At 44.5% G+C, this 12,664-nt stretch overlaps 1 protein-coding gene across 1 annotated transcript in view; it reads right to left on the bottom strand.

Moving 5' to 3' along the window:
• The window catches only part of PAPPA (pappalysin 1), a 241,317-nt gene that overhangs the window by 159,232 nt on the left and 69,421 nt on the right, over positions 1-12,664 (bottom strand). Inside the window, exons 6-7 of the mRNA XM_081803476.1 lie at positions 9,674-9,795; positions 1,505-2,003 (exon numbers count right to left, since the gene is read on the bottom strand). Coding sequence (XP_081659602.1) covers positions 1,505-2,003; positions 9,674-9,795 — 621 coding nt within the window. The remainder of the gene's footprint in view (positions 1-1,504; positions 2,004-9,673; positions 9,796-12,664) is intronic.

Raw genomic sequence — 12,664 nt, 5'->3', positions numbered from 1 at the left:
GTTTTCACGTAGACAGAGCAGAGACTGGATCTTATATCATCTTAGAACCAAAGAAAGTGCCACAAGAGGGGCATAGAAACCATTGACTTGAGCATTTTCATCACACAGAAGAGGGAAGTAAGGCTCAAAGAGATTGTCGGATTTATCTAAAATTAGTAAGTGGACTGGCTGGAGCTGAACACAAGGTATCTGACTTCTGAGCTATTGTTCTCTCCAGTACTCAAAGTGTTCCCGACCCATATCCCTTGCACATAGTAGATGTTCAACAAACGTTTGGTGATTAATTTCGTAGACTCTTGGTACCCAAGTTAGGTCGGTTAGATTAAGCAGAAGTTGAAACCACATCTTTAATTGAACACTGGTTGAAGGTACTGGCTTAGGAGTTAGGACAGAACCTTGATCTTACCACTCTCTCTAACTATGTGATCTTGGACAAGTGACTTCACATCTCTAAGCTGTCGTTCCCTTCTTTGTAAAACAAGAAGGATAATTGGGCTGTGGTTATGGAGAGGATGAAATGAGTAAAAGATGCAAAGATCTCAGCCCACTGTCTGGCATATAGGCAAAGCACTAATGAGGTCACTGTAAGGTGGCCTCTTTCCTAAAACATAAATCCTGAGGATGTTTGAGGAAGAGATAGCTTGAGAAATGAATATTAAGGGCAAGCACTATCTCACATAAAAGCTGTGAGAATCCCAGAAGGCTCCTGGAGACCTAGAGCTACAAGGGCTCTTAAGGATCAAATGAGTTTGAACCTCTCTTCCACTTCAGAAAAGGGAACCAAACAAGGACTGTGACTAGTTATGTTCACCTTCCAGGAACATTCTCATGCAAATATGCGGAAACACGCTCAATTTCTAGACATCCTGCTATAACTTCATGCCCTTTTCACTCACTGAAAAAGCAATCACAATGCATGAATCTTCTTCAATTAAATATAAAAACAAGGGGTGCCTGGGTGGCTCAGTCAGTCGTTAAGTGTCTGCCTTCGGCTCAGGTCATGATCCCAGGGTCCTGGGATGGAGCCCCACATCTGGCTCCCTGCTCCACGGGAAGCTTTCTTCTCCCTCTCCCACTCCCCCTGCTTGTGTTCCCTCTCTCACTGTCGTTCTCTGTCAAATAAATAAATAAAATCTTTAAATAAATATATATATAGGAAATCACTAGCAAACGTCAGTTCTTCCAATTTCATGAGTAACACATGACTTTCTCGTTGCTAATCTTACTCAGCCTCTTTCATTTTATCGTTGGGGAAACTAAGAGAGGTCTGGGAGTCTTAGCATTACATTAGAGCTCTCACCAAAAATCCAGGCTTTCTGGTTCCTTGTGCATTGCCATTCCCACCATATCAACCCTGCCATGTTAGGACAATTCTACCGTCAATGCCAGGTTATGAATTCCTAGAAGTAATGAACCTTCTTCTAGGGCAGGCCTCTCTGAGCCTCCTTACATTCGTCTGCAGCCCACCCATCTGACCATCTCCCTATCCAGAGAGTGCACTTACGTGTCCGTGAATCTTCTACTGAGGTGTAGGAGGGAGGCCACATCCACGTGGAGAGGAGGGTCCCGGACCACCTTGTACTGCAGGGGCTTACACTCTAGACAGAGTGGGCTGTCTGCAATGGAGGTCAACATGGCCGCATCAATCTCTAGGTGCTCATCCAATGTGTAGATCTGGATGCCGTATACCTCCTCACCCACATCCCGGAGTTTGATGGTCAGTGGGACATCGCAGAAGACGTTCTGAGGGCCCAGAGAGATGTTCTTCCCACTGACAGTTAACAGTTTGATGTCATTGACAGCCCCACTAGAGTCCCAATCAGTGGAGACAAAGGTCACCCAGATGGTTAAAGACTCAGGGACCAAGGGGTAGCGGAATTCCAGTTCAAGGTAGCAGCCTTGTGGCTCAGGGCAGGCTGGAGGGACTGTGTGTGGGTTGACAGCTGAATTTGGGCTCCAGGTGCGGACACTGGACTTACAGGGCTGTTCAACATCTGGATGACCTATGGAGAAGAGATGAGGGTATGAGTTCCTGAAAGCCCTGTAGACACTAGGAGAGACTGGCCTGACTTGAGCTCAGAGAGAGGGGAAAGGAGAAGGAAGATTCTCAGTGTTCTAGTGAATCAGCTGTATGCATAGCACCCAGCTCGTCTCCACCCCTGCAATACAGATCTTGAATGAATCACCAAACATTTGGTCAAAACTACATTCAATAAGTATCTTACTCTTTAGTGAATGCCCCAACTTTCCTTCTTCATATCCTACTTGTAGGCTTTGCTGCCTTAGATGGAAAGAAGGGAGGGACACACATTTGCCAAACACCCATATGTCCCCTGAACTTGCTTACTTCTTGCAAAGACTCATCTCAGAGGTGAGGCAACTAAGGCTCAGAAATGTGGAGTGAACTGATCAAAGTCTCACAGCTTGATGTGAAGGTCAGCATTAGAACCCACTGTTGTCTCATCTTGAAGTTCATACTCTTTATTCTCCCTACTGCATGCAGAGGCCACTAAAATAAACTAGGATCCCTGCAGTATTGCTTTCAGTACAACCTGCATGAAATGACAGAAGAACCAGAAACCTTCAGCGAAGAAGAGGTGAGCACAGATCATTTCTCCCCTTGGACTGAGGATTCTGGGAGGAAACTGTCTAGAACCATGAATGACAGAGCTGGAAGGCCGCCCTGGAGCCATCTTATCTCTCCTCCTCTTAAGCCACATGAGGTCATTCCATACCACTGAGCTCCTCAGAGCTCTGTCCGGTCTGACTCAGGAAGGGGAGGGTTGGGTAAGGTGGGGCGGCGGGGGTTGGGGGGAGAAGGAAGGAGGGATTCTTCTACTTTTTCCCTGGGGAGACAATGCCTCATCCCCACTGATCTCAGCCTGCAGCGACTTCTGAATTTTTCTCTGCTGAGATCATTAGTCCTAGACCCTCAGAGAGCTCTCCTTTGCACTGCTGAGAAAAGTAATCAGGACTCAGTGTAGTGATTGGCTCTAATTTGTTTAAGGAGTCTAGCAAGAGATACAGATCAGCTGGTGATGGTAGGATGGAAGATCTCAAATTGTCCTATTAGCTACATTTTTTTTTCTTCTTTTACATCGCTGGTTGGTGGGAGGTGGGATGCTGGATATTTCTAAAGCAAAAGAGAAAAGGCAATCTCTGTCTGAAATGGCTTTGTGGTACTGTTACAGTATCATAGGAATCACAATATGAAAACCAGAAAACCATTTTGGGTGGGAAAGCTACTACAGTGAAGGCTATAAAAATGCCTCCAATCTCTGTGTCTCTGCCCAGCCAAGGGAGAAGAGAGAAAACACCAAGTGGAAATGAAGAGAAGAGAACAAGGAAATAAAGGGAGTGGAAGAGTGTGAGGAAAATTCCAAAGACTTTTTAGATATAACACATAAGAGCAGGAAGAGATGGATAGGACTACAGGATTCTCTCCAGCACTCCTTGGCAAGGTCCATCCATTATCTGCAGCAAAGGCTAGTTAGAAGTGACCAGTGGTTTAAGTCAAAGCCTCCTTAATGAGGCTGAAGCTTTTCTTCCTGTCGACTCTTCAACTCAGTGGAGTTCCTGATTTTCTTAACTTTGTGGGGTATTGGCACATACATATCACTTATTCACAGAGCTTTACTGAGGGTAGCATTTTAGTTTGTGTGAGGCACATTCCCTAGCCATTAATTTATTCATCTGATTGTCACCAAGATCTCATAAGACAGTTATGTTTTTGCCTCTTATCCCTCTGTTTCACTCAATTTCAGGTAGCCTTTATTTAATATAGCGCCTGGTCCACAGACAGTGACCAAAGTGGACATTCAATAAATGTTTGTGAAATGAAGAATCTCCTATCTTGTTAATATTGGGTTAAAAAAGCGAGAGCTTGGGGCGCCTGGGTGGCTCAGTCATTAAGCGTCTGCCTTCAGCTCAGGTCATGATCTCAGGGTCCTGGGATCGAGCCCCGCATCGGGCTCCCTGCTCAGCGGGGAGCCTACTTCTCCCTCTCCCACTCCCCCTGCTTGTGTTCCCTCTCTCGTTGTGTCTCTCTCTGTGTCAAATAAATAAAATCTTAAAAAAAAAAAAAAGCGAGAGCTTCATGGAGCGTTGACTCCTGCTGACGGGGAGTGCCCAGTGAGCACTCCACCCCTTCACACACTTTCTCCTGGACCTGTCAAGAGATGGTGCCATCTCTCTCCCTTCCTTGGAGAAAATGACTATCAGTGGTGGGAGCCACAGGAGAGCAAAGATGACAAATGGGTTTGGCTCCTGCCTTCTCCCGAGTTTCTTGTTGATTAACAGAGGGACTAAATGCTTTCCGAAAGACAGGAAGGTGAGCCTGGACATGACACTCAAGGAAGTAAACAGGAATGGAGATCTTAGCAAAGCTTGTGCTTGTCTGGTTATCAGAGATAAACTTTTCCATGTAAAAAAAGAGCCTCGGGGGTGTGCTGAGTCCAACCATCACCAATGCAGCAGTCCCTTTACCCATACCTGGTTCCACGAACTGACCATCCCCTAGGCGCGCGGCACTGTGCCCAGCACATTATGTGCCTCAGCTCTCTTCGTCCTGGCAGTAAGTCTATGGCACAGGTCTTACAAAAATCATTTCACAGAAGAGGGAACTGAGACTCCGGTGGTCAAGTCACTCCCTGATGGGGAATGGAATATATGTGATACTGTTGGTCCAGGGAGCATGCCAAGCTTTGAAGCAATGGAAGCTGGGTTAGAGCATCAGCTATAGAGCTTCTCATCCCATCACCTACTCTGATGATACTTACCTCACAGGGGTGCTGTAAAACTCGAATGGGATGGGATATTAGTAAATGCTCACAAATATTTAGCTTTGTTATGAAACATAGGGAAGAATTAATAGGGAAAAGCTTGGGAGGAAGAGGTAGTCCAAGCAAAGAGAACAGCTGAGAGAGAACGGGAAGGAAGACGACTATGGTTTTGAGCACAACGGGAGAGCGGCAAGAGATGAGGCCAGTAAGCTAAACAGAACCCAGATCACAAAGGGCTTATAGGTCATTTTAAGGAATCGGCATCTTATACCGAGAGGGATGGGGGGATAGTGAAAAACTGTAAGCAAACAAGTGAGAATTGTGTTTTAGAAAAGCCACTGTTCAGAGTCATAGACACTACCCATCATCTATGTATTCATCCATGTGTCTATCTGTCCACCTGTCAGTCCATTCATCCATCCATCCAAAGAATAATTATTGACTGCCTGGTCTGTGTCCAGTGTTAGGCTAGTACCTAGGGAAACAAGTTTCTACACATACGGTCTCTGACCCCATGGAGCTTCTAGTCTAGTGACACCAGGGGAGAAATGGCTGTACTAATGTAGATAATCGTACCTGTGGCTTGGACAAGGGAACATCAGAGGAGTTGACAACTAACCACAGTGCCTAAGGGGGAAAAAAGAACAAGGCTGGAAAGTTGACCAGGCATGGCTGTGAGGCAGGGAGAAGGGCAGAGGAAAAGGGGAAGGGAGGGGAGGGGAAGCAAGGAGGGAGGGAGGAAAAAAGAAGAAAGGGGGAAGAAAGAAAAGTGCAAAGGTACCGTTACTTCATCGTTAATACATACCCTTTTGTATATATGGTGACTAAATGAAAAGTCACATGTTTATATAAGCTGTCCACTAGAAATGAGGCCATATAAGTGTGTGAAATATACTTATACATACTTATGCTGATTTAAATTTACATTTATGAAGATCCATACAGACATCTATTATATATCTTTGTGTATATACACTGCAGCTGTTGACACAAATATAGTTATAAAAACTTGGTGCCGAGTTTTTTCCAGATGAATACTTCAGTACACCTGAAATATTCTAGGCAGAAAAATGGGGAAAGGACTCACAGAAATATAAAAAATGAAAACAGCTAGTGCCAGGTGTTCCTCTCTCATGGAAAACCCAACATTGCAATGCATTATGTTTGTATACGTGATCTTAATTGAGATCTGAGTTGACGGGGTCTAGTTATCAAAGTCCTAGGTAGCAAGTGTCCATGGTATTGAGCACCTCAGGAAATATTCATCTATGAAATACAGTTTTTGCTCAAGAGATACGAAAACAGGGTTTCTTTTGCATCCAACCACTTTCTGTGGCCAAAGGCAAGAATTTCTGTGACTGTATTTACCTGAAGTTCACGGAATAGAGTTAATGGAAGATAGTGGATATGCAATAAATATTTGTTAAATGAAAAAATCTTCTATCTTACTAATAAGGAGTTAAAGAAGTTACAATTCCATGGAATATTAGAGCTAGAGAGGACATTTATTCTGTGCATGAGATGCTCTCTTCAGAGAAGCTAAGTGACTCATTCAAGGGCACAGAGCACATTGATGGCAGGGCTCGGACCAAGGTCCAGTCCTCTTCACCCCCCCCCACCCCATACTCTTTCCCTAACCCCAAATATAGGTCTGGCATCGCTCATGGATTTGGGAGTTTTATGTTAGTTTGGGAAGTCCAAAAACTTAAACACGCAAAGATAAATAGGATGAAAATGAGTTGAGAAATAAATTGCAGAGTTTGGCTCATGGAAAAGTTTATTTCTTCAAGGATATTAAAAGGGTCTGAGCCAAAAGGATCACAGAGCCTGTAATAGGATGCTCTAAAAAAAGAACAGTGTCTTTTCCTGGACTGCATGCACTAAATTTACATATCCTGAAGGAAAACCCAAGGCTGCTGGGTTTCCTTGCATGCCTGAGTCAGCTCAGGGAACCAGGGGGCTCAGCACTTCCAGATGAACTCTACTCTGCATATCATGCTTTAAGAGGGTCAGAAGCAAACCATGAATTGACTTATCCAATTGACAGTTGGGTTGGATGGAGGTGTGGGGAGATGTCTGAAAATTATTTCATTCATGTAGCACGTAGAACAAACCAAGATGGTTTTAGCCAGAGAAGTCTTGGGGGACAGTCTTGCTGATTCCACCTCCCAAATATCTCTCAATTCCATTGACTTCTCTCCATTTCTCACAGCCGTGGACCACACCCAGGCCACCACCATCCCTCTCCTGGATTCCTGCAACAGCCACCCAGCTGCTCCCTTTCCTCCAGCACACCCATCCCCAGACTCTTCACCACAGTCTTTATAACACACACATCGTACCATGCCCCAGACCTCCGCCAAAGCATGTGGTAGCTCCTTGCTGCCCTCAGTATAAACCCATCCTCATCCAGTCATTATAGAACACCCAGTCCAAACTCCCCCTGCTCCACACCTCACGTTTCATGCTCCAAACCCACTTAAGCTCTCGTAGCATTATTGAACAGCTTTCATTTATGTGGGTTATATCTACTGGTAGTTACCATGTTATAAATGAACTCTGAGGAACTTTAAACACAAGAACACATAAGCATGTGCTCTGTTAGCTATCAGAGCAGTAATAACATCACATTCCACGTAGCCACTGGAACGCTCCACTGCTCTCTCAGGAGAGAATGGGAGTGAAAATGGTAAGCAATATCATAGCATTATTATGAAAATAATTTTGGATTTTGAGGATACCCTTAAAAGTCTCCAGGAACCCCATAAGCCTCCAGATCACACTGAAAAAAAAAAAAAACCCACTGCTCTAAACATACCAAACTTTTTTCATGTTCTCAAATGTGCCTTGCTCGCTGGGGTGGTGACATTTCCCGGGTGGTATCAGTTCTGGATGAGGTCAGCTTCTTCCTAATTCCCCTGGCACTCTGTGCTTCAGTTATCATGGGCCTTGCTGCACTTGATGGTTGATGGGAACCACCCTTTTACTCATCCGACTCCCCTGTTAGATGGTCAGCTCTCTCTTGGCCATGTACCAAGCATGGTGCCTGGCATGTAGCTCCTATGGTGGCCATAGATGAGACTGGTTCACTCTGCATGGACACAATTTGTCAGCTGGCAGAGACATGACCTTTCTTCCATGAGAACCCAACGTGGGTTCTGTTGGGATAGAAAAGTCATGATTGTAGATTTCAGGAAGAACTTTCTAACAAATGGAGTTAGAATGGAAGGCCCAGGAATGTACATGCTGGTGCTAGGAGACCCTGGATGAGGGAGGGCACCAGGGGGATTCCTGCACTGGGTGGGAACTGGGGCTAGATGAGCCAGGCCCCCCTTCCAAGTCTGACAGCCTGTGATCCTGGGGGCCTGAGCTGAGGGCTTCTCCCAGACATCCCTCTCACTTTACATTCCAGATGGATTTGTTTAGAGTTCCCGAGTTCAGCTCTCATTTTTATTTTAAGCTACTTTAGAAGATAACAAAGTACAGTGCTGTCATTTTTCTCCTTCACTCTCCTCTCTGATCCTTCTCCCTTGCTTTATTCTCTGGCTTTTTCTTCTCAACCTTCTTTCTAAAAATATAAAAGAAAACGGAGGGAGTTCTTGCTGAACCTCAGGGAGGAATCAGATTCTGTTCTCTCTGATGGCTGGAGTCCCCACCCAGGAACCATGGACGAGAGCTGCCTGCACAGGAGCAAGAGACACTGGGGGGTGGAGCATAAGCTCTGAGGGCATGGGAGAACATGGGGTCTCTGCCAGCCGGGCTTCGGGCACTAGAACTGAGCCCTAAAGAAGGGGATATTGTGGAAGGAAACTGAGTAGGCAACTTTCCACGAGGTTCTCTAAGTTCCAAGTGGCTGCTGTCGGGGTCAAGTGCTGGTGGAACAAAGCATTGTGCTAAAGGCACTCTCTTAAATTCTGCAGAAAACCCAGTGAGTCTGGCAGTGAGCGGGGCCATAAGAGAGCACAGAGACTGCTGGCCCTTAGGAGGGCCTGGGAGACCCCCGGGAAGGGGAGGGTCCGGTCATGGGGAGAGCCCACCAACAGTGGCAATGATGAGGTGCTTCCCTCCAGTGTCTTGCTGATAGATGGATCCCAAAAAGGAGGGTACACGGCAGAAAACTTCAAGAGGGATATTTGTGGCATGTGTGTGGATGTCCTGGATCTTCCTAGCAACAACTAAAGAAGACAAAGACTACTGAAAACTTGACCCCTCCCCCAGGTATGTGTGCTGATTCTAAGGTGATCTGTGCACCAACAGGCCGTCAGGGTCTGGAGGCACACATAAACACACATACACACCATGTCTTTATCAGATGTGTGGCCTCGGGCACTTGTTCAATATCTCAGCATCTTTGTTTCCTCGTATGTAAAGTGGGATGACATACTTAAGACAGTGCAAGAGTTCAAAGGACATGTGCTGAATCGATGCATGAATATTGGCCTTGATCTTGGGCTGAGGGCACAAACTTCCAGTTGTATGATGAATAAACACTGGAGTTCTTATCTACACCATGGTGACTATAGTTAACAATACTCTATCATATACTTGAAAATTGCCTAGAGGGTAGTTCTTACATGAGCTCACAAACAAACAAAAAGTATGAGATGATGGATGTGTTAACTAACTTTATTGTGGTATAATCACTTTGCAATAATACATGTATCAAATCATCACTTTGTACACCTTAAACCTATACAATGTTACATGTCAATTATGTCTCAATAAAGCTTAGGGGAAAAGACAGAAACAAAGTAAATTGGCCTTGCCAGGCAATCGTAAGATCCACTGAGATAGTATGCAGAAAAGACTGTTAAAATCATAAAGCTCCATCTACATCAAAAGAGTTGTTCTTTGCACCCCCAATCTGTAAGTGAGCTTCCAGACTGGCTTACCTTCTGCTTCTCGAGGACTCCAGTGTCCTGATGGGCCACAAGGCATTGGGGAGGAAGCATTGATGGCATACTGCACCAGGATTCTCCCTTCCAGGCAAAGGTCACATGCTGATCCCAATTCTCTAGGAGGCCAAGGAAAGAAGGGAAATGCACCGACTTAGGAACAGTTGAATGAGCTCCTGATCCAGCTAGGCCTAAGGCACCAGGGCAGAAGACATAACAATTCCTTGCTACCCCCATCCTCCTTATCCTTGCCAAAGTTTTCAGAATACGACCATGAGTGAAATTCCTCCCCATTGCCCAGCAAAGATCTTGTTTGGACTTATGTGGCTTCTGTCCTGATGGTAGATATACTTCTTTAATTTCAAGCAGTACAGAATCAACAGGCCAAGGACTTACTACCCATACTAATCTTAGTTTCATCAGACATCCAAAGCTCTACTGAGGATTTGATGTGTGGTTGTGAAAAAATCTTTAGCTCCATTTGACCTCAAATTTTATTATTTTAACAGTGTTTGTCAGGTACCTCCCATGTGCCAGGCACCATCCTGTGTCCTAGGTATTAAATAAAAAGAAGGCACGATTCAGTTCCTTCATCTGAAAATGAGTTGGCTGAACCAGATGATACCTATAGAACCTTCCAGGCCTGACATTCTGGGAATGGATGAATCACCTCTGATTTAACAGTCAAAAGCAGCTTCCTTACCACGGCATCTAATTCATTTTAGCAGCTTTCCAAGGGGCAAGCCAATCCCTTGAAGGGAAGAGCCCCAGAAGTGGAATATTATGGTGGCTTCCTCTGTCAAGTGTCTTATGTATCTGGATTCAATCTCCCCTTAGCCACAACAGCCTCTGGGATCTTGCTTGTTCTCCAGATTTGGCATCTGTTTAGAAGGCAGCTGCCAGGAGGGGAGAGGGATCAGCCCATTATTTCTCAAAATGCAATGGTCCTGCCAACACCTTTTTCATCATTCCTAGAAGGACCTTTATCCTTTAGCTACCTGAAAGATGCAATGGAGGAGCCTTATAGCTTTCCCCTCATAGGGAAGCTCTGTAGCCCCTGGGTTCACATGGTAAGAAAGAGTACACTGGTGAGCATCAGTCTGCTGGTGTTCCCTGTTCCTCCTCCATACAGCTGCCAGGGAACTCATCCCCAAACCTATAACTGAACAGATCATTCTCCTGATTATCTGCATATATGGTGGCCAACATATGCAGAAGGACGGATGGATGGACAGATGAGTAGCTGAGTGGATGGGTGGGTGGGTGGCTGGGTGGCTGGATAGATAGATGGATAAATACCAGTCACTGAGACATGTTGCTAAGACTCATAACTAACCTAGTCTAGACTCTCAAATTGTGGATTTTGCATCCTCAGCTTTATCAGTGTTAATATGAAATCATACATAGGTAGAAATTTTGCAAGTACATTAATATCCAGTGAAAGGAGAATGATGAAATAGTCTAAGATTAATATGTTCAATGAAATGGTAAGCAGTCGTTACAAAAATATTCTATGAAATCTCATGGAAAATGTGTAAGATACAATGTTCAGTGAAAAAATCATATTCAAAACTGAATTTAGAGCAGCTTCTCAATGCTGTCCAAATAACTGCAACATGACAAAATATCAACAGCAGTTTCTGGGTGGTGGAATGAATATAGGATGATTACCCTTCCCTTTTTATTCCTTCTGGTTTTCTATATATTTTGAATATCTATGAATTACTCCGGGACTAGCAACAATAATAATTATAGCAATACACTTGCAGGTGGGGATGAGGAGTGGAGAAAAAGACTTCCTCACTCTGGAGGGTGGAGTTCCATTACAACAACCACAATCCATGCCTAGCTGCTCAGGGTCACATGACTGGCTCTATGATGACAATGGGATTATAAAAGTTCTGGGATGGAGTCAGGAACCACATGGACCTTAATGGCCACTGAGCCTTTCTTTCTGCTTCTTTAGATGCTCTGTTTTAGAGGATGGTCATATAGTCCCCTGTACATCTTGACACATCCTAGGTTTCTAATAAATACTTTGATGAGTGACTAAACCATCATCCACCTGACAGTAAATATGCCTAGTTTGCACAGAGCTCCACAAAGTACCTTCCCTCATATTCAGTCACCGATTCACATATTCATTCACTATTTCATCTGTTCATTCAGTGAGTAGTCATTGAACTGCCTCTAGTTGCTAGCACTGTACAAGTTCCAGACTTTGACTATCCAAGGGGAAGTAAATCAGGTGTGCTAGCTACACCTCATAGAGCTTGCAGCCAGATGGATAGTATATAAACAGATAAGTAAATAGATATAAAATTATGGGTTCATTAAGTTCTAGAAGGAAAGTAAATGGATGATGTAGGCAAGAATACTGGTGGGGGAGGTACACTGGGCTAATTAAAATTGAAACAGTCATGAAAGACCTTAGTGAGGGAATGTCATCTATGGTGAGAGCTGAAGGATGACATAAAGAGTGGATATAAAGCATTCCAGGGGCAGTTTCAGGTGTGTAAAGGCCCTACACAGGAAAAGGCTTGGTCTGTAAGGATCCCAAAGGAAGTCTGAATGACAGGAGTTATGAATGAAGGAAGGAGTGTTAAGAGAGGCAGCTGGACAAGTAGGCAAGGACCAGATCATGGAGGTCCAGTAGACCACCCGGAGATTGTACATAAAAGAGTTGGGAAGACACTGGAGCCACTCTAAATCAGGGAGTGACAGGATCTAATTTACATTTTAAAAAGACTGGTCTTCATGCTGAATGGAAACATGGATTGAGAAAAGAAGGACTAAAGTAAAGGCAAAGTAGGCAACTAAATGCAATGGTGTGATTCTGGGCAGTGGGTGATGTTCCCATTTCACAGATTAGGAAATAGAAGATCATGAGTACAAAGTAATCATGCCAAGTTCATAGCTTGTAAAGTCATTGAGTAGATACAGGCTTTACCAAAATCAGGCAGCATCCTACACATCCAGGGAGTATAT

The sequence above is a fragment of the Leptonychotes weddellii genome, chromosome 14 (assembly GCF_054177405.1).
Source record: "Leptonychotes weddellii isolate Sample4059 chromosome 14, ASM5417740v2, whole genome shotgun sequence".
Taxonomy (NCBI): domain Eukaryota; kingdom Metazoa; phylum Chordata; class Mammalia; order Carnivora; family Phocidae; genus Leptonychotes; species Leptonychotes weddellii.
The sequence above is the reverse complement of the archived record's forward strand: the minus strand, read 5'-3'. Positions and strand labels throughout refer to the sequence as shown.